Below are 22,014 nucleotides of genomic sequence, written 5' to 3'. Positions count from 1 at the left end.
CATCAAAACACAGAGAATGGTAGAAATCTCAAATTTGTGTCATTGTTAATATAAATGACGATTCTGGTGAGGTGTAAAATCAGCCAATTGTTGATGGAATGAGACAGGAAACGGGGAGAGCCGAAGAAGTTTTATGAAGTATTAGTGGAGAAAATGCATGAAATCAAAGAAAAAGATGTTTTAAGAAGAGCAAGGGAAGATGCTCCAACAAAGGAGAAACATGGGTTGTATTCAGAAACTAACTTTAAGCTAATGATGAAGAGAGATGATGTCATTCAAAAGACTGGAAGATATGCTGTGGGTGCCAACCCAAACAGGAAACAAGAACATCTTTCAACGAGACCACTTGCTGAAAATCTACCATGCTAAATGCTAAAGATCATAGCCTCAACGGAAGCAGTGACAATGTGTCTTTAAACTTTGAAGACGAGTTGCAAGAGAGTGTTGAAACTATATCAACTGTAAAGCAGGAAACCACCCCCAGAGAGATGAAAGTGTTACAAGGGACGTGAAAAGACGACAAAGCTGAATTTGCAGCCTGTGAGGAAGATAGCATTTCTGATGCAGATGAAGGGAACACAAACAAACTCCATAATGCCCCTTTTGGATGACAGCTGTTTTGTAGCAGAAAACAACTCTCCAGAAAGACGAACTCTAAATCCAACTCAAGCACAGAATATAGTTCAAGCAAATATTGCATACCTGTTTGGTATTTCTAAGGGAAGCAGCATATAGAAAATGCTTCAGAACGATTTATATTAAATTTTGAAAAGTCACGAATACACAGTGGTCCAGGTTTAGAGGGGCAACTTTTAGGGGAGACAAATGTAAAAATAACCAGTTCAATGAAAGAAGTAATTCCAAGGGAAGAGAATATTTTTCCAGTTTCAGAAGCTGAATTAGCAAACATACAATTTGGAAATGACAGTAGAGAAAATAAAGAGAATTTGACACAGACTAAGATTCATAGTTTGGCCAATACAGGCATCAGCTTGAACAAACAGGGTGCAGAGGATGAATTAGATCAGTACCAACAAACGGAAGATTTATTGCTGGTTGCAGAAATGCAGAGTAAAGGTAGGTTTCAGAGTAACAGCCGTGTTAGTCTGTATTCGCAAAAAGAAAAGGAGTACTTGTGGCACCTTAGAGACTAACCAATTTATTTGAGCATGAGCTTTCGTGAGCTACAGCTCACTTCATCGGATGCATACTGTGGAAACTGCAGAAGACATTATATACACAGAGACCATGAAACAATACCTCCTCCCATCCCACTCTCCTGCTGGTAATAGCTTATCTAAAGTGATCACTCTCCTTACAATGTGTATGATAATCAAGTTGGGCCATTTCCAGCACAAATCCAGGTTTTCTCACCCTCCGCCCCTCCCCCCCCCCCCCAAACTGACTCTCCTGCTGGTAATAGCCCATCCAAAGTGACCACTCTCTTTACAACATGTATGATAATCAAGGTGGGCCATTTCCAGCACAAATCTAGGTTTTCTCACCCCCCACCCTCCCTCCAAAAACCACACACACAAACTCACTCTCCTGCTGGTAAAAATCCTAGCATCAAGGTACCTGAAATAGACAATAAGCTCCAGACAGTAAAATGAAAACACAGAAACGGAACATTAATTCTGGGGAAAAGCAAAGCAAATAAAAAGTAATGACATGGGTGATGAAGAGAAAAAGAACAGAAAAAAATATTGAGGTACCAGAAGTTTTCTCTTAATGCAAATCAAACACCAATTAAAAATAATTACCATTCAAAAATCAATCTAACTCAGTATTTGAATCTTGGACAAAAAGATCTGAAGGTGGAGCTGATTTAAAGTTGATTGAGCATAACTATAAATTAATATGTTGTTGTTCTATTAATCAGTATAAATTCAGAGATGGCAAAACAATTGATTTTTTTCAATAATTTTGAATTTGTTTCATCAAATTTTAATGTCACAATGTTATACTAGCAGGTATACCTCCCAGCTGATGCCTCACATTGCTAATCAGAAAGAGTGCAAGATTCCATAATAGCAAAATTTAATTTGTGATCCTAGATGCAACTGCAATCAGATTCTCAATTTTAATTGTTTAAAAATACTTTACATTTAATACGTTTGTTGTGTAACTGTCAGCATAAAAGGAGATGCTCCTAAGCTGATCCAGTTTAATCCCAACATCTGTAAGGGTGTGTCTGCACTGCAATAAATGACCCACAGCAGCAAATATCAGAGCCTGGGTCAACAGACTCAGGCCTATGGAGCGCATGCTGCAGGACTAAAAATAGCAGTGTAGATGTTCTGGCTTGGGCTGGAACCCGGGTTCTGAGACCCACATCCTTGATGGGGTTGCAGAGCCTAGGCACCAGCCTGAACCTGAACTTCTACAATGTTGTTTTTAGCCCCACAGCTTGAGTTGATCCAGGCTCAGAAACTTGCTGCTGCAGGTTGTTTTTTATTTTTTTTTCAGTGCAGACATTTCCTAAGTGTTTACTTAAAATCATCCAAGTGAAGGAGGAAAAGAGGGAATGAAGCTGCCTTTTCATTAGTACTTCTTGTGATATGTAAGTGTAGTCTCATTGCAACTGAAATCAGGCAAGTTTGTTAAAATAAAATAACCTTCTGTTTATTAGAAAAATTGCTTGCTTTTTACCTCACACTAGGCCTTGCCTTCACTAGGAAGAAACCTGTGTTCTTACCTCATGTTAGCGAACATGATAAAATTCTAGTGAAGACAAGGCAATCGTAGTTTGAACATGTTAGCAGGTCGAGATGAACCCTCTTCTCCCTCCTAGTGTCTACCTCCATCTGCTAATGTGCGGAAACTACTTCCTCCATCTGCTTATGCGTGGAAACTACTATCTGCCCTCTCTTCATTAAGAGTTTACTATCTCCTAGTTGACATGTGTTAGCTAACACATGGTAAGAAAACACCTTTTTTCCTAGTGTGGACACATCCTGAGTGCAGCTTCATGTATTATTTCTTTTTTTGGGCAGATTTCCAAATTTGTGTTGTATTATGTTTGTTGTAAACATAAAATGCTTTAAATTCCTACTGAACCAAACTGGAAATGCTGAACTTCCTTGACCTGTGTGATCCTTGCATATTGTGTTTTGTTCATTACTTGTTATAGCTATTTGTTTTGAGCAAGATCATATGCAAGCGGCTGTCTGACTTTTCTAACCATTTAGTGCTTGCTGAGTAACAAAAGAGATTCTTTGGGACTTCTCCCCTTTGTGGATTCCTTTATGAAGGATTTTTTCATCGTGAACTAATGATTTCTTGTCTGAAGCTTACTATGTAAGGAGAAGGTGATGGTGGTGGGAACTGCTCATCCTACTGTATTGACATGCCGAATATACGTTAGTAAGTATTTTCAACTATGTTTTGAAAATAATACAACAGATTTCACATGCTATATTAAAAAAGAACAGATTTAAACATATTTGTATATTTTAAATTTTCTTATAGATTATAAACAATGAGGCGGAATCAGCACGTGCAGCATACTCAGATCTGATGGCGCAACAGAAGTCAACAATTGATGAGAACAGAAAACTTATGGGAAAGATAAATGAGCTTGAGAAAATGTTAGAGGAGTTGAAGAAACAAAAGTTCCGTGTAGAACAGGAACTCCCCAAAGTGAAGGAAGCTGCAGACAATGAGCTGAAGAAACAGCAGAAGTATGTGGAAGAGATATCTTTTCAGAAAACCAAGGCTGAGCAAGAGGCAAAGCGGTATCAGATAGAGCTTGAGAGCATTGCTAAAGAGAAAGTATCTGCAGAGCAGGAGTTAGAACATGTAAGGCAGCTCATCTTGCAGGCAGAGGCTCAAAGAAGTGTAGTTGAAGAAAACCTCAGAGCTTTTAGAACTCAAATAGAGGAAAGTACTGCTGCTAGAAGAAAACTTGAAGAGCACCTGAGAAGGAAAGACACAAATCTTCAGGATTTAGAGCAGCAGAAAAAAGCTTTAATGGCAGAATTGAGGAAAAAAACAGAAGGAGAGGAAAAGCTTATGAAACTAATAAAGCAAATGGAACAAGGTTTTGAGTATCAAGGGAATCTAGCAGAAATAAAGCTCCAAGAGAAAGAGAAAACTGAAGCTAGAAGGCAAATAGTTGAAAGCAGATATTCCTTAATAAGAGAGAATGTGCTGCCAACTTGCACATCTGTGCAAGACAAGCATTATCGGGTTGATTCTGAAATTACAGGTTTCCAGAAAAAACTAGAAATAAAGAAAGTAGAGGAGCTTATACAGCAAGTAGATGAGCTGACTATTGCCAACAAAAAGGCTGAAAAAAACATTAAAGATCTAAAATACGAACTGAATGATCTTGAACTTCAGAAAGCATCAGCTGAAGAAAAGGCTCGTTTACTAAAAGAGAAATTAGATGATGCCAATAATACACTTAAATGTCTGAAAATTGAGTTGGACCAAAAAGATCAGGTAGAGCAGGGATATTTGCAACAGTTGAAAGAACTTGATAGGCAGCTGCACAAAACCACAGGTAAAGCTGAAGAGGTAATGCAAGAGGCCATAGATCTTAAGAAAATTAAAGTAAATTATCAAGAAGAGATGAAATCTCTTCAGCAGGAAAAGGCACAGTTAAAAAGGGAAGTAGAGGAATTGACTAGATCACACACACAAATTGAAATCACTATTCAGCATTTAAATTCACAAATCAACTCTCTCCAGAAAGAGAAGTTGATAGCTGAACAAAGAACACAGTCATGCAGAGGAGAAGCAAATAATCTGCAAGAACAGTATAAAAAAATCCAGGAACAGCTGCTTCAAAAGACAAGAGCAGAGAATGAAAATCAACAGAAGATTCAAAAGGTGAAAGACGACTTGGCCAAAAGCCATCATTTGGCAGAATCATTGAAACAAAAGGTAGAAGAGCTTACCAGATCGAATACTGAAACCAAAATAATGATGCAACAAATTCAGTCTGAATCAGAGAGGATAATTTTGGAGAAACAAAGTATTCAGAGAAAAAATGATGCCTTAAAAACCCTAGCAGATGGTTTTAAAGAGCAGCTACGTACCACAAATGAACAGTTGCACAAGCAGATAATAACTGAGCAAGAATTCATAAGTAAAGTCAAAAGTCTAGAAGGTGACCTAATAAAAACAAAAACATTAGCCAGTGAATTTAAGCAGAAGTGTGATAAGCAGGGAGCTTTCAAACTGAACGCTGAGATAGAGGTTAAAAATCTAAATGCACAACTAAATTCTTTCACTGTTGAAAAGAGGTTGAGTGAGCAGAAAATACAGCTACAGCAAACTCATATACAAGAGCTAAATAGTAAACTGAAGAAGCTGCAGGATGAATTCCATCAAAAGACCCTAGATGAGCAAACGGCACGCAAAAAGATGGCTCTGTTTCAGGAAGAGTCCATTAGGTTTAAACATTCTGCAGAGGAATTTAGAAAAAAAGTTGAAAAACTACTGGAATCCCATAGCATCACTGAAAATGACATTTCGGGTATAAGACTGGAATGTGTCACTCTGCAGCAAGAAAAAGATATGGCTGAAGAGAATATTAAATTGTACAAGATGCAAATTGAAGATCTTCAAGAAAGACTTCAGAAATGTCGTGAGCAACTACAACAAGGAAATCATGCTGAAATGGATTATTTTCAGAAATATCGGAAACTTGAGGAGGAATTGGAGGTACAGAGGCGCATGGTGGAGACCCTAAAACAGGATATGGACATGCCAATGAAGGAACGTGAACACCAGTTCCTAATGTTTCAGAATGGAGTTAAGCAACATAATAACATCAAAGATTCTATATTCAAATTGGACTTTGAGAAGAAGGGAAAGGAGTTTAATTACCTGGGAGAAACCTCACCTAGAGATTTAGAACAACTTCATCCATGTGCAAAAACAACTTCTTCATTGTTCAGACAGAAACAGGAGAGACAGGTTGATATAAACATTCCGGGGTTTAAAATGGATCGATTAGGAGAAAAGGAGCTGCACCTGGGTGCTGATGATACAGAACCAAAAGAGGCGCAGCTCCAGTTATCAAGAACAAACCAATCCCGAGATGATACAGGCCAACAGTCTTTTACAGAGTTTGTTTCTCAGACAAGCACCCAGCTCCAGATAACTTTTGATAAAACAGACCCCATGACAAGAATATCAGAAATAGACAAATTAAGAGATAAAAACTTTCACACTTCCTGGCAAGCTACTAGGCATGAAGAAGAAAAACATGGAACAGGACTAGTAAAGCTCATGCACCCTTTGGAGGTATACTCTGAGTTTTGTTGACATTTGCCTTGCTGGTGCTGGTTTTTATTATTCCATTCTTTAAAAGTTGGTATTGCTGTTCTATGCTCTCTGTTGTATACTCTTTTTATTCTGGTGTATGGGGACCTCTTCTGCTTATCTATGTACATTATAACAGGTTTCAGAGTAGCAGCCGTGTTAGTCTGTATCCGCAAAAAGAAAGGGAGTACTTGTGGCACCTTAGAGACTAACCAATTTATTTGAGCATAAGCTTTCGTGAGCTACAGCTCACTTCATCAGATGCAGTGAGCTATAGCTCACGAAAGCTTATGCTCAAATAAATTTGTTAGTTTCTAAGGTGCCACAAGTACTCCTTTTCTTTTTATGTACATTATAGAAATTCACATACAATGATTATACTCAGTTATGGTTAAAAGTGCATTGAGTGATATCAATAAGTGCAGGTAATAAGCACAGAATAAAATTTCTACCTTGCATTTCATCCACATTCCCATTAATCTATCCTTTCTGAAATGAATATTTGAGGTGTACCATTTAAAAAAAATATAGTTAATAATATTCTGTGCAGTCCATGCTAATAAAATTTCTTATTCATGATTTCTGCTGTTCACTTTCTCCATTGCATTCTTCTGGTGGTGGACTTTGGCCTGAATTATGTAAAGTGCAGATTACGTTCTCCAGCTCTATTGCTCATTGTGTCAAAAAATTCCTGTTTACAGATAGTGAAGAGCAAGCAATATGATGTACTTGTTGAAGTTACAACATTAAAACAAGAAAATGACAAGAATCTTGGTAATGAAGACAGGATGTTTGAGGGATACCAAACGTCTGAAGGTTTAAGGGGAGAAGATTTTCCAAAGATTAGCTCTTTCTTAGAGGGCAAGGATGTGAAGAATGTTGATGTGGTTCACTATGAATATTCTGCTGGGGAAGATTATCTTAAATTTCAAGGTCTCCGACATGATGTAACTGCCAGGCAGTTGATTGAAGTTAAGCTGCTAGACAGGAGCACAGTTGAACAGCTTCATTCAGGGCATAAGTCAATTGATGAGGTTCAGAAAAGTCTTGAAATGTTTTTAACTAAACCTACTGCTATAGCTGGGCTGTACTTTGAATCCAGCAAAGAAATAATCTCTTTTGATTTAGCAGCAAAGAAAAGAATAATTGAAAAAACATTAGCATTAGCATTTTTAGAAGCCCAGGCTGCCACGGGTTTCATCATTGATCCCACAACAGGTCAGAAATATTCTGTCGATGACTCAATTGTTAAAGGACTTGTAGATAATGAATTCAAAGGTAGACTACTTGAGGCAGAGAAAGCAGTTTTAGGATATTACTGTTCTGGTAAAATAATATCGGTGTATCAAGCTATTGAAGCTAGAATCCTGGAAAGACAAAAAGGTAAAAATATTCTTGAAGCCCAGGTTGCAAGTGGGGGAATTATTGACCCTGTAAGAAGTGTTCGTATTCCTCCAGATGTCGCAGTGCAGCTAGGCTTACTAAATAACACAATTTTAAAATTTTTACATGAACCTTCTAGTAATGCAAAGTGTTTTCAAAACCCAAATAATAGGCAAGCCATGTACTACTATGAGTTGCTGAAAATTTGTGTGTTTGATGTAGATAGCAAAAGTGTTCTGCTTCCAGTTGGGGACAGAAAAATTACTAGCCCATCAGCAGAAAAAGTTAATAAAATTTCCGTAGTAGACATCAAAACTGGAACAGAAATGACTTCATATGAGGCTTATCAAAGGGATTTAATTGATAAAAGTACATATCTTGAGCTATTAGAACGGGAATTTCAGTGGAAGGAGTCTACATGTTTTGATTCCTGTGGAAACTCTTCTCTTTTGCTAACAGATCTCAAAACTGGAATACAGTTTAATATTGAAGAGTCATTAACACAGGGTACAATTGACAGAACATTAGTCAATAAATATAAGGAAGGCCTCATCACAGCTAATGAGTTTGGTGATATTTTGCTTAGCAGTTCACGACCATGTAAAGATATGAACAGCCCTATTGCAGGATACTGGCTTTCTGACACCAATGAAAGAATTACAGTTCTAAAAGCCTCACGCAAAAACTTGGTGGATAGAATTACTGCCCTAAGGTGTCTTGAAGCTCAAGCCAGTACAGGAGGCATCATTGATCCATTTACTGGGAAAAAATACAGTGTTTCAGAAGCTTTGCAAAGGGAGTTAATAGATGAAATAAGTGCTAAGCAAATTCAGCAGTGTGAGTTAGTGTTTACTGGGATCATTCATCCTGTAACAAACAAAATTATGTCAGCCATTGAAGCTATGAATGTAAATGTCCTGAACAAAGACACAGGCATTCGCTGCCTGCAGTATCAATACTTGACTGGTGGACTGATAGATCCAAAATCTCAGTGCAGGTTGTCTATGGAAGATGCTATTAAGAATGGCATTATTGATGCTATCACAGCTACAAAAATGAAAGATGACAAGTCACATGTTAAAGCCATTACATGCCCCAAAACAAAGAAGAAGTTAACATACAAAGAAGCCTTGGAAAAATCTGTTTTTGATTGCCACACAGGGCTACGATTATTAGAAGCAACTGAGCCCATTAAAATAGGAATTTCTAGTCTTTATTATGCTTCGTAATAGAACAGTGATTTTGGTACTCACTTTTGGGCCAGATCCAGAGTCCATTCAATGAAAAGACTCCCATTGATCATTAGGCTGTTGGGGGGGAATTACTAATACTATTGTGTAATCATGTGAGAGTGATAACATACTATAGCAGTTAGACACAATAAAGGAATAAAGTTCATGATAGGCATGAAGTGCTTCAGTGTTTACATGATTTCATTAGGCAAAAGTCCCATTGACTTCAAAATAGGAACTGTTTTGAGTATAATATTACAATATTTCATCCAGCCATGATGGTTTCATTTAGCATTTCAAACTGCTCTTAAATCTTAAAACAAGTATTTTATATTACAAAGGTATCAAAATGTGGTACAGAGATTTCGGCTTAAATCTTTGGAACACTTACGCACACGAGACTACTCACATGCATAAAGCTACTCACATATATTCTGTTTTTGCATAATTAGGTCATGCATTTGTAGTCTGGAGTGGTATTGTTTAAATTTCTCATCAACATGATTTTCCACTGATTTCAGAGGAAACTTGAATCAGTGCAATTAGTTTTTTATAAAGCTCCAGTATGTATGAGATAAGATGTATTGATATGAAATGCTTAGGTTTTTTTTATCCATTTTAAAATGTTCTTTCCTTTTTTCTTGTGATAAGTGAAAGCGTTTCAACACATTTTTAAGTACTGAAAAGTTTCCAACTACTATAGAACGCTGGTTAAAAATCATGTGCTATTTGACACAAACTACAAATTCATAATATATTTATTGTGGACAAAATAATGACACCTCTGTGATTATTTTTCAGTATATCTTGGTTCAAAGTCTATAATAACACTGTACTTCCTCTTAAATGTAATTTAGTAACCTATCCTAGTGTACTCAGGCAGTGTGATACCCAGTGCTGGCTATATGCACATAAGGCTAATGCAAAGGCAGCAATTCAAAGATGCTTTAGCTTTTCTGACTACAAGCATTATTTAGATTTTAATGACTGGGCTGGGAGGGTTAATATGTTTCTGTACTGTCTATAAAATGGTTTGTGTGTGTGTGAATATGTATGTACTGTAGCCATTTTAGAATCTGTGCAAATATCTTGGAGGAATCACCTCTATTAATGTCTTCAGTTATTTCTCATATACATATATATATATTTTCATATAGGTGACAGTAATGCATAAGGTAAAATAAATAAATAAAACTACTCAAACTATAGTAGCTTTTGTGGTAATAGTGGCATTGTGAGAGGATTGAGAGTTTGTAGGTCTTGCAGTTTAATATCTCAACAGTTTAAATAAATGTATTTTTTACGATGCACATTACCCCCCAGAAGTCAATGGAAGAGGAAAAGAAAGAACATGTTGAGAAAGCTGGGGATTTACTGAAATGGGTGTCAGACATCAGCAAGACCCTCAGCAAGGGAGAAGGAGAAAAGGCTGAAAAGGCAGACTTGCCTAAGCAGCAGGTACTCAAAGATTTCTTGATAGAGCATCACTTTTTTTTTTCTCTTTGTCCTGGTTAATATGCACAAGGATTTCCATAAATATTTTTGTGATACTAGAAAGATTTAATCTCACATTTGTTTCTGAGGGAAAGCTTTTAAAACATTAATAAAATACATTTACAAATATGAAAACATTTAAGAGAATAAGATATTTTGGAGCACTCTTAAGAAAAAAATATAGGCTGCCCTCTGGGATGTGAAGATCCCGAAATGCGACATGTTCCGACTATAGAAGGCTGACATATCCAGAGGTAAAGTCAGGGCACAAGGTCACATATATAGAAGGAACACAACTCTGAACCTGGGAGCTGCAGAACCAACTGGGTATACAGCTTATATAAATGATCTCTGCCTTCTGCACAATGTACATTCAATTCTGGGTCTGTTTCCTCATCTTGCAGGAGTTACTACAGCACTAGTAATACCCACGCTACCTCCAGTACAGAAGAAATGGGAGTGGGGAAGGGATGGGATCCCAGACCAGTTTTCATTTTCTTAAAAAATAAAAATATTTTGAGTTGGAATAGGTGAGGGCTACTCTCATCCATTGAGCATTGGAGACAGTACATGAGTCTTCAGTTGAAGGTGGCTTCTTTTCTGCCTCCCACAAGAGTGCTGTTTTTAGGGAAAGGTGATACAGAGTGGGTCTGCTGGGATCCTTTCCTATCCCACACTGCGCTCTTTGAGTGAGACTTTGATGGTCAGATTGCCTCACTTTATTTGCATTTGTTCCTTTGCTTGACTGTCAGTTAGCAAAGGAAGAACCCATTAACATGTTAAGACACCAGGGGGAGACAATGAGTAACATTTCAAAGCTTTTCTGATTGTCTGTCTAGGACTCAACCAGTGGGACGGGGACACATTTGAGTGGCCACATAAGGGTCAATGTTTGTATTGTGTGTAGCTGGTTCTTTTTCGAGTAGTGTCCCTATGGGTGCTCCATTTCAAGATGTATCCATACCTGTGCACGCTGGATCAGAGATTTTTCGTCAGCAATGTCCGCGGATCCATACTTCCATCCTAGACATCCTGGTCCTCCAGTATGAGGGCATATAGTGAGACGTGGAACTGCTGCCACTCCAGTTCTCTCTCAACTGCGTGCGGCTTGAGATGAGCATTGCGGTGTCCTCCAGCTAGCCTAGTGCCTTGCTATACCTCTCACTAACATTTCTGTATTTTCTAAGTATTTTTTCTTTTTTTTTATTTAGCACAATTTTCACTTAACAAAAGGGACAGGGGTTCCACTTCCCTTTTTTTGGCCTGAATTGTGCTTTTGTTTTTCTCAGGCCTTTGATCCACGGTCTTGAGTGCACGCTGTGCCCAAGAACTCAGGCTTTGAACCCTGCCATAGGTCTTTCCAAGGCAGCATTGGACATTAAAGCTGGCTTGAGTTGTCTCACATCCCCTCCAAATTCAAGATCTACTCAGGGTATAAGAACAGGTCTAATACACTGATGGGGGACAGGCTCAAACTCTTGTTAATGGAACACTCACTGACACCAACAGGATCTGAGTCATCCCCCTGTACACTAGATCCTCAGAGCTGTGGTGACCATCTCCATTGCGATGGTAAGCAAAGACCCAGGGTGCCCTTCAGAACCATCTTAACCATCAAAGAAGAGAAGGGTTCCTTCCCCAGAACAGGAAACGAGAAAGGGAAAGTCACCCGCTCGATCTAGGTCTCAGGAGACCTTGCATCTCATTATGCATACTGCTGAGGCTCCCATCCCCTCTGCTATTGAGATCATGGCACTGGCTAAGAAGACCATGCCGCATACCAAGAAACTGTCTGGTAAACTGTTAAGCAGTACCTACATTGGCACTGAACTCTATGGCTTCAATAGATAAGGACTCCAGAGCCAGGCTGAAATCATCTATACCATTTCCAGCAACCAGACATAAAGGACGTACTGATTGTACTTCAGCACCATCTATGGTACCTCTAGATAGTCTGACTCCCGATATTTCCTACTCAGAGTCCCTGGTACTGTCCAGTCTTTTGACTAATGTGGAGCTTCAGATCGTGGAGCACCTGAGTCACCATTGCTGAGGAGTACGGAGAGAGACTCCGCACCAATACCGTCTCACCTGCCAGAGCCTACTTACCCTCTCCTACCATTTTCAATGATGTCTTGGCCCCCAGTCCCTGATAAACTCTTTGAGGGTACACAGACACATTTCCAGCCAATCCCAACTCAGCACCATCTGGTATCTTCCTATCAACAGTCTCTGATACCCATGCATTTACATGACCCCTTTGGGGCCCTGGTGCCAACTTAGCCACTGGTATTGACATCATTTGCCCCTCCAGTTGGCACAGGACATGACTCCTCATTAGATTCTGAAGTATCTATACAGGATTTCCCTTTTCAACCTCCTTCACTCGGGGTACACTCTAGCAAGGAATACTCCCAACCCTAGCAAGGATTACAATGGAGTCTTGCCCCAGTCCCTTACACCCCACCAAGGTGGGTGTATTGGAACCTCTAGGCCCCTTATGGTGATTAGTTTTACAGGGTACCATCTCATAAAAGGATACATCAAGAGCAACAAATGCCGCACTCTGGTGCCTCCACACAGCAGAATCATACAAAGGACAAGAGCTGTGGAGGATGAAACATTAGCTTCCCACAAATCCTCCTCATCACCAAATGAAGCTGTCATGCCTCCCTCACCATCTTATGCTGATGATTTCAAGGCCTTTCTGGACCTTATGAAGTATATAGAGGAGATCCTACATATCCCATTGAAGGAGAAAGAACCCCAATACTCCTTGTTGGACATCCTTCATACATCTTGTCTGAGCAAAATCACCCTGCCCATTATTGGTGCTCTGTTGGCCTGGGCACATACAGACCCCAGCTACTGCACTGCCTATGTGTAAATGTTTGGACAAAAAGTATTACATCCCACCCAAAGGATCAAAATATTTATTTTCCTATTCTGCACCCAACTCTCTGCTCATGGAAGCAGTCAATGAATGGAATAGACAACATCGATTCCATTCTACACCTTCTGATAAAAAGCAAAGAGGGTTGGACCTTCTGGCATGGAAAAACTTACTCTTCTGCCATGCCACAGTTCAGAGTAGCCAATTACTAAACCCTGCTGACGAAACACAATTTTACAAACTATTCCAAATTTTCACCCTTTGTTGAACACTCGCCCCAGGATCAGAGGGAACAAGTTCAAACTCTCGTAGCAGATGGCCAGACAATTGCCAGGACATCTCTTCAGCTCTGACTGGATGCCCCCAACACACAGCTGCTTGCTCCATGGCTGCAGCAGTAATCCGGTGCAGAGCTTTTTGTCTGCAATCCTCTGTGAGGTACAAAACATGATTGATGGTCCCACCCTTCAAGAGACCCAAGTTATTCAGCAATGCCATGGATGGGTCACTTCACTTTCTTAAGGATTCTGGGTGAAGCTACGATCTCTGGGCATGTTTACGCTTATGGCAAAGAAAAAGTACAGCAGGCCACAGACGGCTCAACGATCTCACTCAGTCCACTACCAGCTCATGAGAACAGCCGAGCCCTTCAGGAAGAAGCCCAGGTTCTAATAGAAAGGACTGCCCTGTACTGCAACCTTCCAATTGGCAACATCTTTGAATGACCATTTTGACCCACTGATGAAGGGTCACAAACTCTTTCCTGTTCCAGATTTTATGCTTCACATATCCCCCCTCCACCCTGGTGGGGCCTCTCTCTCTCTCTCTCTCTCTCATTCCCTACCTTCCTGAGAGCTCATCATCTAAGAGAGGTGGATCTTGGAAGTGATATTTACAGATTACTCCATCCGGTTCAGCTTACTTCTACCTCCTCGCCTTCTTCTCTCTGCAGGGACCCCTCTCATGAGAATCTCTTGAGGCAGCAGGTGCAGTCCCTGTTAACACTGGGGGCAATCAAACCTGTGCCACCTGGGGACTAAGTCAGGAAAGGATTTTATTACATATATTTCCTGGTTCCAAAGAAAAATGTGGGATGGCAACCAGTTCAGGACAGTAAACAGCTTTGTCCACACTTAACAGTTCAGAATGGTAGCAAAAATTAGCAGTGATCAACAGGAGCAATAATTCCCGCTCTGGACCTAGGAGATTGGTTTGCTGTCCTCGACCTTCAGGGCACTTATTTCCATATAGCTATGCCTCCTTCACACAAATGTTACCTATGTTTTATGATGCACAGAGACCGCTACCACTATTGAGTTGTACCTTTTAGCCTTTGCACTGCTCGAATGGTCTTTATCAAAGTTCTGTTGGCTGCCACATCCCATCTTCGTCAGATGGAAATAATCATTTTCTCCTGCCTGGATGATAGGCTTCCGAAAAAGCTGGTCATTTCTCGAAGCACAGACAGCAACCAGAAGATTTTGTCTCTGTTCCACTCACTGGGCTGTCGCTTCAGTGTGGAAAAGTCTACTGTCACTCCCACCCAATGAACAGATTTCATCAGAGCTACTCTGGACTCCTCTACAGCCAGAGCATTCTTGCCCAAGGGTGAGAAGAAGAACTCTTGCTTTTTACCTAGACAGGATTAGGTCCATTAGGGCTTCACCCAGACTTTTTATCTCTAGTGCAGGGTGCATGAAAGGACAGGCGACTTGCACTCAGATGGGTTGCATGATGCATTTTAACCTGGTACAAAGTCTCAAGGGTTCACCCACCTCCAAGAGTTATTGCTTACTTCACCAGGGTTCAATCTACCTCTCTTTCCCAGCTGAGAAACAAACCTATCCCAGAGATCTGCAGAGAAGGCACCTGATCTTTGATATACATGGTCTCCCAGCTCTACTGTCTTGTGACTCTTTCCAGAGCTGATGTGGCTTTTGGTGACACTGTTCTACAATCTTTGTCGAATCCACCTTCTCAACACTCTTCTCTATGATGGAAGTACTGCTCGGAAGTCTCCTGATCTGGAACACCCATAGGGACATCACTCGAAGAAAGAGAGGGTACTCAACTTATGCAGTAACTGGAATTGTTCGAGATGTGTGTCCCTGTGGGTGCTCCATTGCCTGCCCTCCTTCCCCTCTGTCTCAAAGTCTCTCATGGGACTTTCTTGGTTGAAAAAGAACTGGAGTGGTGGCAGATGCACCCCTCCCTATATACCCTTGTACCAGATCATGAGGGCATCTAATGCACAGGTGCGGACACTGCTGACAAAATACCTCCAATCCAGAGTGCACAGGCATGCACATATCCTGATGTGGAGCACTCATAGAGGGACACATCTTGAAGAACTCCAGTTACAATACAAGGTGAGTCATCTCTCCTTCAGAAGGAGAAGTGCACTTTAAAATAGAGAGTGATCTGTGCAGCCCTTTGGTGTTCATGGAAGCAATCCTGGGCTGGGCCTGGCCCTTTATGAGTCAGGTGACTACCATTTTGAAAAATCACAATTCGCTAAAAATTTCCACACCATTGTCAGAGACCTTATTTTAACCCATTCATAGATTAGGAAACCACTCTTGTACCTCAGGTAGCACTCTTAGATAACTGTTGGCAAATATTGGCTATTTAATGGCAACCAATGTATCTTCATGTCTTTCATATAGGGAAAAAAAGGGAGGGAGCAAACCTGGGGTCTGTTCTGTAGACCATCTTAACTACACCAGCTCTGTCCTATGCCCTCCCCTCCTTCTACTACTTTTCAGAAATAACATGTACACTTTAAAGTTAAGAGGTTCCTACTTTTCTTGCTGGCCTGCATATCTGCTTCTCTCCATCCATTATATTCTGAAGGAGAGTCTCTTACAAGTGAAATGCTAATCAGTACACAAGAAGAGGTTGATAAGTTGGTAGTAGGAACAGTAGAAAAATTATGAATATTATTGTTGGCAACCAACCCTAACTTTTAAAGGAAACCAAGATGGTGAAGAAATGCATGGTTCTTGCCATATGCTTTCTTCTCAACATGGCAGTGAGTAGCTTGGACTCTGTCCAGATTAGAATCAGCATTATGCTAACATGGTTTCCTGGAGTAGTGTAGATAACGATAATTCATTATAAACCTGTTATTGCTAGTTTGTAAGCTACCGTGTTATATATTATATTAATATTATAACATGGTTGTAAGAAAACAAGAATCTCTCTCCACTCTGGTCAGAGACACTGTGCTACACAACCTTTTGTCTGTTCTTAGTGTTAAGAGACCTGATATAGTTTTGACTTGCTTCATTATCAATTGCCACATTGATAATGTTCATAAAGTCAGACATAAAAATAGAGCACCTGGTCATCTGTACTGGGGTGTAGTGTAAGAAATATAGGGTGAAATCTCCTTAGTCAGCACCCTAAAAAGCTTCACTCCCAGTTAATTGTAAAATTTCCAGGGGGGGAGGGAGGGAAGCAATAGTTTTTTAATATATTTAGCTACCAAGTTGCTCGCTAGCGTCTGGAATGGGCCTTTGTTTCAGACATTTATTTAGTGCAGTTAATGGATGTAACATGGTTTATGTGAATATAAATTTCCAGTTGTGAAGTCCCTTGTTCACTGCATGCTGCTTCCCTGCTCTCTTGGGGCTGATCTGGCTGGATGTCGTATGAGCAGCCTCAGGGTCATATGAATGTTTTATGACTTAGTTTAGTTTATTTAATTATCCTTTTAGATCAGAAAACACATAACAAACCAACATCAAACATAAAGCTTTGGCACTGTCCTTATTGTCGAGCTCACAAAGCTGTTCATGTAGGATATGCCGACCATGTAGTACAGATTTGTTTGTGTAGGACCAATGCTAGGGGCTTGTCGACACTACTGGTTGGATCGACAGGCATCGATCAATCCAATTGGGTTGATTTATTGTGTCTAGTATAGACACGATAAATTGATCACTATAGCATTGATTCTGGTACGCCACCTCAACAAGAAGCGCAAGGAGAATCGACAGGAGAGCGTCTCCCATCAATACACCGCAGTGAAGACACTGTGGTAAGTAGATCTAAGTACGTTGACTTCAGCTACATTATTTACGTAGCTGAAGTTGTGTAACTTAGATCAATTCCCCCCCCCCCACCCCACCCCACCCCGGATAGTGTAGACCAGCCCTAAGTGTTACTACGGTTTCATAGTCCCAGTTTAGTTTTTACTATTTTGTCTACGAAGTATCAGTTTGTAAAGCAGTTAGCTTAATGGGTGGGATTTTCAAAAGCACTCAGTGTTGGCATATCCTCCGTTCCCATTGAAGTCAACAGTAAAAGTCATTGGCAGAATAAAGCCAATGCTGAACGTGTTAGTAAATCCCAATCCACATTAATAACTACAATTTTGGGGTCTATTGTGACCTGTAAGCCATAGCTTGTAGTTGTGGCGGTTACAGAGGTGCACTATCCTGGGGATATTATGCATGTAGAAGGCATAATGTCCCGTCAAGCACTGAGGGAGCGCACACACAGCATCAGCCACTGCTACACTTCGTAACAAGGTGAAGCATGCAATCCCATGCCAGCTCATCTCCACGGGCTCATGTGGAAGGGGACTGGGGGCTGCTGCCCTGCCCCACCCTATCCCCTTTGGGTTTTTCATAGTTGGAGCCAGTACTACATTCCTCTTTGTCATAGCCATGATATTCAGGACACAATCTGTGACTTTCAGGTATTTTTTCTGAAGTCATGATCTTTGTCATCTCGGACAGGAAGCTACTGAACAACACTCTTTCATGAAATCTGCATAAGGTTGGCTTTCCATACGTCAGGTGTAGGCGAATACAGTTTTAAATAGTTAGTTAAATGCTATAATATACTTTTAAATAAATATTGTAAAATAAAGGATATTTGGTTTCCCTAGTAATTGTCCATGACAAAGAGCTTAATTCTAGACAAAAAGATTTGTGCTGTGGGTTTCCACTTTTAAAAATGACAGTATTTTTGCCATGACAAACAACTAGCCTTATCTAGGCCTAGTCCACCCAGAAATGCCCAAAGTTTGCCCAGCATGGCTGGGTCAAAGTAATGGAGTTGTGTGTGTTGGTTACTTTTCTATTCTCTCTTTTCAGCTATATGCACTGTGGAGAACTGAATTTTGGTTGTATATTTTTCAGATTTCCGCTGATGAAATAGCAACCAGGAAAGAACAAATATCTGAGGCTTTGCAGACTACACAGTCATTTTTGGCTAAACACAGTGAAAAGTATGTTAAATTTTATCACAGCATTTTGTTAATATAACTGTAACTGAATTAGTGCATCATATTTGCTTATAAGGAACAGACTGATATTCTCATCTTACAGTTACAGTGGGTAATATTTTATTTGTTCTTTTTGTTTAGTTTAAATGTAATTGTGAAGAGAACTTGTTTAGGTGTATAAAAGATTGTACAATTGTTCAATTTAGATGGAAGTAGGGGGCTCAAAGCATTAAAGGTGTCTGTCCAGTTATTAAACAGTGTTAAACAAGGTTCAAGGTTTGGTATATAGAGACCCCAGTCTACTTAGTACCATGGCAAACACATCTTTAAAATCCATTTAAACTTTTATTAGAGATACAGATAGAAAACGAAGCTTCTGTCTCTGATGTTGACTCTTACTTGCAGCCTAACGGCCAGAAAAACACAGGCACAGCGTCATATCAGCCTCTCCCAAGACCTGGCAAACTTGTACTAGCATTGGGCTGTTTAGGGCATTTCTTTTAGCTTCCTCTTTCTGGTAACAGGCTTTCAGCAGTGTTTCAAAATATGCAGCCTTAGTGGCTACGCCAGACTCTTATTATACAGAAGGCAAAAGGAAGGAGATAGGAAAGAGAAGAAATAAGGTGGGGAAGGAAAAGGACACAGGGGGCAAGAGAGGTATGTGTAACAAATGTCTCACATCCTAAATGGTGTTTCAGGATTTAGCTGTAGCCGGTGGAATGGGAGTGTCATCTGGCTCCCTTTCTGTGGCCTGGTCTGTCAGGACATTTTTCAGGATTAGGATGAAGAAGGTCCAGGGTCCCAGGAGACTGTGGGGGTGGCAGCCATGATGGTGAAGCTCTCTACAGTAGCCAATTTTTCTCCCTAAAGTCTCTTTTTGAGGATTGCAAAAGGGGCGCAACGGGGGGACTAGCTCACCCTCTCGTTATTTTGTCTACCTATTAGGAATAATTTCTGACACACTGATTTGGGTTTATTGGTTTCTGGGTTCCTCACTTTTCTTATCTATGAGGCATGATTTTAACACAGCCCTTGCATTATATCAGTAGGCATTTTTTTTAGTCTTTCTGAATTGTTTTTGTACCTTTTCCCATTTCCTATTAATATTTGTTGTTATAGGTTATTGTGACATTTCATGAACTTTCTCACAGTTTTTCCAGTTGAGCCCATAATTGAGGTAAATTTGGATGCCCAATTTTCACAACAGCTCCCTGGATTAGGTGACACAACACATGACAATACTTTTATATTTATACAGCACCTTTAATTTGAAGGATCTCAAAACACTTTAGAATATTAACCAACTAAGATATAAGTTATATAGAGAAGGTTTGTTTCATCCATCAGGGAAATTAGTAGATGTAATATACTTGGATTTTAGTAAAGCATTTCCCATGGTTCTCATGAGTGCTTGCTATCAAAATGAATTCACATTGGCTTGTCTGATGATCAGTAGACAGACAGGTTTCAGAGTAACAGCCGTGTTAGTCTGGATTCGCAAAAAGAAAAGGAGGACTTGTGGCACCTTAGAGACTAATATATTGGTTAGTCTCTAAGGTGCCTCAAGTCCTCCTTTTCTTTTTTCAGTAGACAGACAGTCAGAGGCATGGAAAACTGGCTGACAGACCATAAACAATAGAACTGAGGGAATAATTCACTGAAAGCATTTTTCAGTTAATTTTGCCTCATTTTCTGATCACAGATTGACTTGCAGTTGACTTAAATGTATTAATTATTCAGCTGTATCTGATGAATTTTTTCATACAACTTTTTTATCATATGTCTTAATATTGGCCCAAAAACACAAGTCAGATTTTGTTCTCATTTCTAAAATAATTATAGTATCTAGCACTTTTCTTCAATAGATCTCAATGCACTTTGCAAAGGATGTCACTATCATCACCCCCATGTTACAGATGGGGAAACTGAGGTACAGGGAAGTGAGGTGACTTGTTCACATTCACCCGGCAAGCCAGTAGCTAAGCCAGAAATAAAACCCAGGTCTTCTGAGAACGAGTTCACCATTTGACTTGCTAGATCAGAGGTGGGCCACATCCGACATGCGGGACCGTCCTGCCTGACTCCTAAGCTCCTGGTCCGGGAGGCTGTCCTTCCTCCCCTGCAGCCATGCCGCTGCGTGGTGCAATTCTCTGGGTGGCAGGGTTACAGAGCCCGGCCTGACCCGGTGCTCTGTGCTGCGTGGTGTGGCATGGCTACCTGTCCTGGTGCAGCTGCGCTGCCAGCCACTGGTGCTCCAGGCAGCGCGGTAAGGAGGCAGAGACCGGGGGCGGTGTTGGATAGAGGGCATGGGAGTTTGGGGGGTGGTCAGGGGCATGGATAGGGGTTGGGGCGGTCAGAGGGCGGGGAATGGGGATTGAATGGAGGCAGGGGTCCTGGGCAGGGCAGTCAGGGGTTGAATGGGATGGTGGGGAGCAGTTAGGGGCGAGGGGTCCAGGAGAAGGGGTGGTTGGATGGGGCAAGGGTCCCAGGGGGGCTGCCAGGAAGGAAGGGGGGTGGGGCAACGGGGGGCAGTCAGGGGCAGGGGTCTGGGGGTGGTCAGGGGACCAAGAGCAGGGAATGGGTGGGTGGGTGGGGCAGGGTCCCTGTGGGGCCGTCAGGGGATGGGGGGGTTGGATGGGGCAGGAGTCCCAGGGGGGCCATCAGGGGGCGAGAAGCAGGGGGGTCGGATAGGAGGCGGGGGTCCGGGTCATGCCTGGCTGTTTGGGGATGCACAGCCTCCCCTAACCAGCCCTCCATACAATTTCAGAAACCCGATGCGGCCCTCAGGCCAAAAAGTTTGCCCACCCCTGTGCTAGATCATTCTGCCCCCCGAACACACATACACAGAACTCACAACCAACAGAAAAAGCAGAACTTTTCATCGACTGAAGTTTTCAAATCTGATAATAATTGTTATTGTATCTATTTTTTTTTTTTTGGTAGAATGACGGATGGAGAGAGAAATGAAATGGAAAAACAAGTGAAATCCCTACAAGAAGGTTATAACCTATTATCTAATGAAGCTTTGAAACAACTACAGGGGGCACAAAATTTAGGGGATGAAAAGATGGAGGAAAAGGTAATAGCACAGAAAATGTTATTGTGTTTCTAGCTGTAGTACATTATTCTTTTGAGATTTACTGCATGGTTGTGGAACAATATATTAACAATGAAAGGAGAAACTGTATTTGATTGTACGTATCAATAAGCTGAAACCTGAATCAAATGACTGCAGTTTCTATATATTTGTATAATATATCGTAGTTTTACATGTGCATATGAACATTCTGTTCATCAGAACTTGCGTGAAGAGTCTTAATACCATGTGCCTTGCATGAATAAAGATAAACAAATCATCCATCTCTTAACTCTTCTCTTTAAAAGCCATCCTCTGATTGCTAGATAAGTTTGTGTGCTGCAAAAATATGACACCATAAAATAATATGGGTTAATCTCTGCCATGTACTCCCCCAGAGATATCCCAGAAGATATACAGTGTT

General features: G+C 40.7%; 1 protein-coding gene across 19 annotated transcripts in view; it reads left to right on the top strand.

Moving 5' to 3' along the window:
- Positions 1-22,014, top strand: part of DST (dystonin) — a 471,547-nt gene that overhangs the window by 293,321 nt on the left and 156,212 nt on the right. For all 19 annotated transcript variants that reach the window (XM_073336274.2, XM_078852094.1, XM_078852090.1 and 16 more), the window contains 3 exons: positions 10,215-10,349; positions 18,429-18,517; positions 21,458-21,593. In XM_073336274.2, coding sequence (XP_073192375.2) covers positions 10,215-10,349; positions 18,429-18,517; positions 21,458-21,593 — 360 coding nt within the window. The remainder of the gene's footprint in view (positions 1-10,214; positions 10,350-18,428; positions 18,518-21,457; positions 21,594-22,014) is intronic.

This window comes from Lepidochelys kempii, chromosome 3 (assembly GCF_965140285.1).
Source record: "Lepidochelys kempii isolate rLepKem1 chromosome 3, rLepKem1.hap1, whole genome shotgun sequence".
NCBI classification, from domain to species: Eukaryota; Metazoa; Chordata; order Testudines; family Cheloniidae; genus Lepidochelys; species Lepidochelys kempii.
This window is presented reverse-complemented; position numbering and strand designations above follow the sequence as displayed.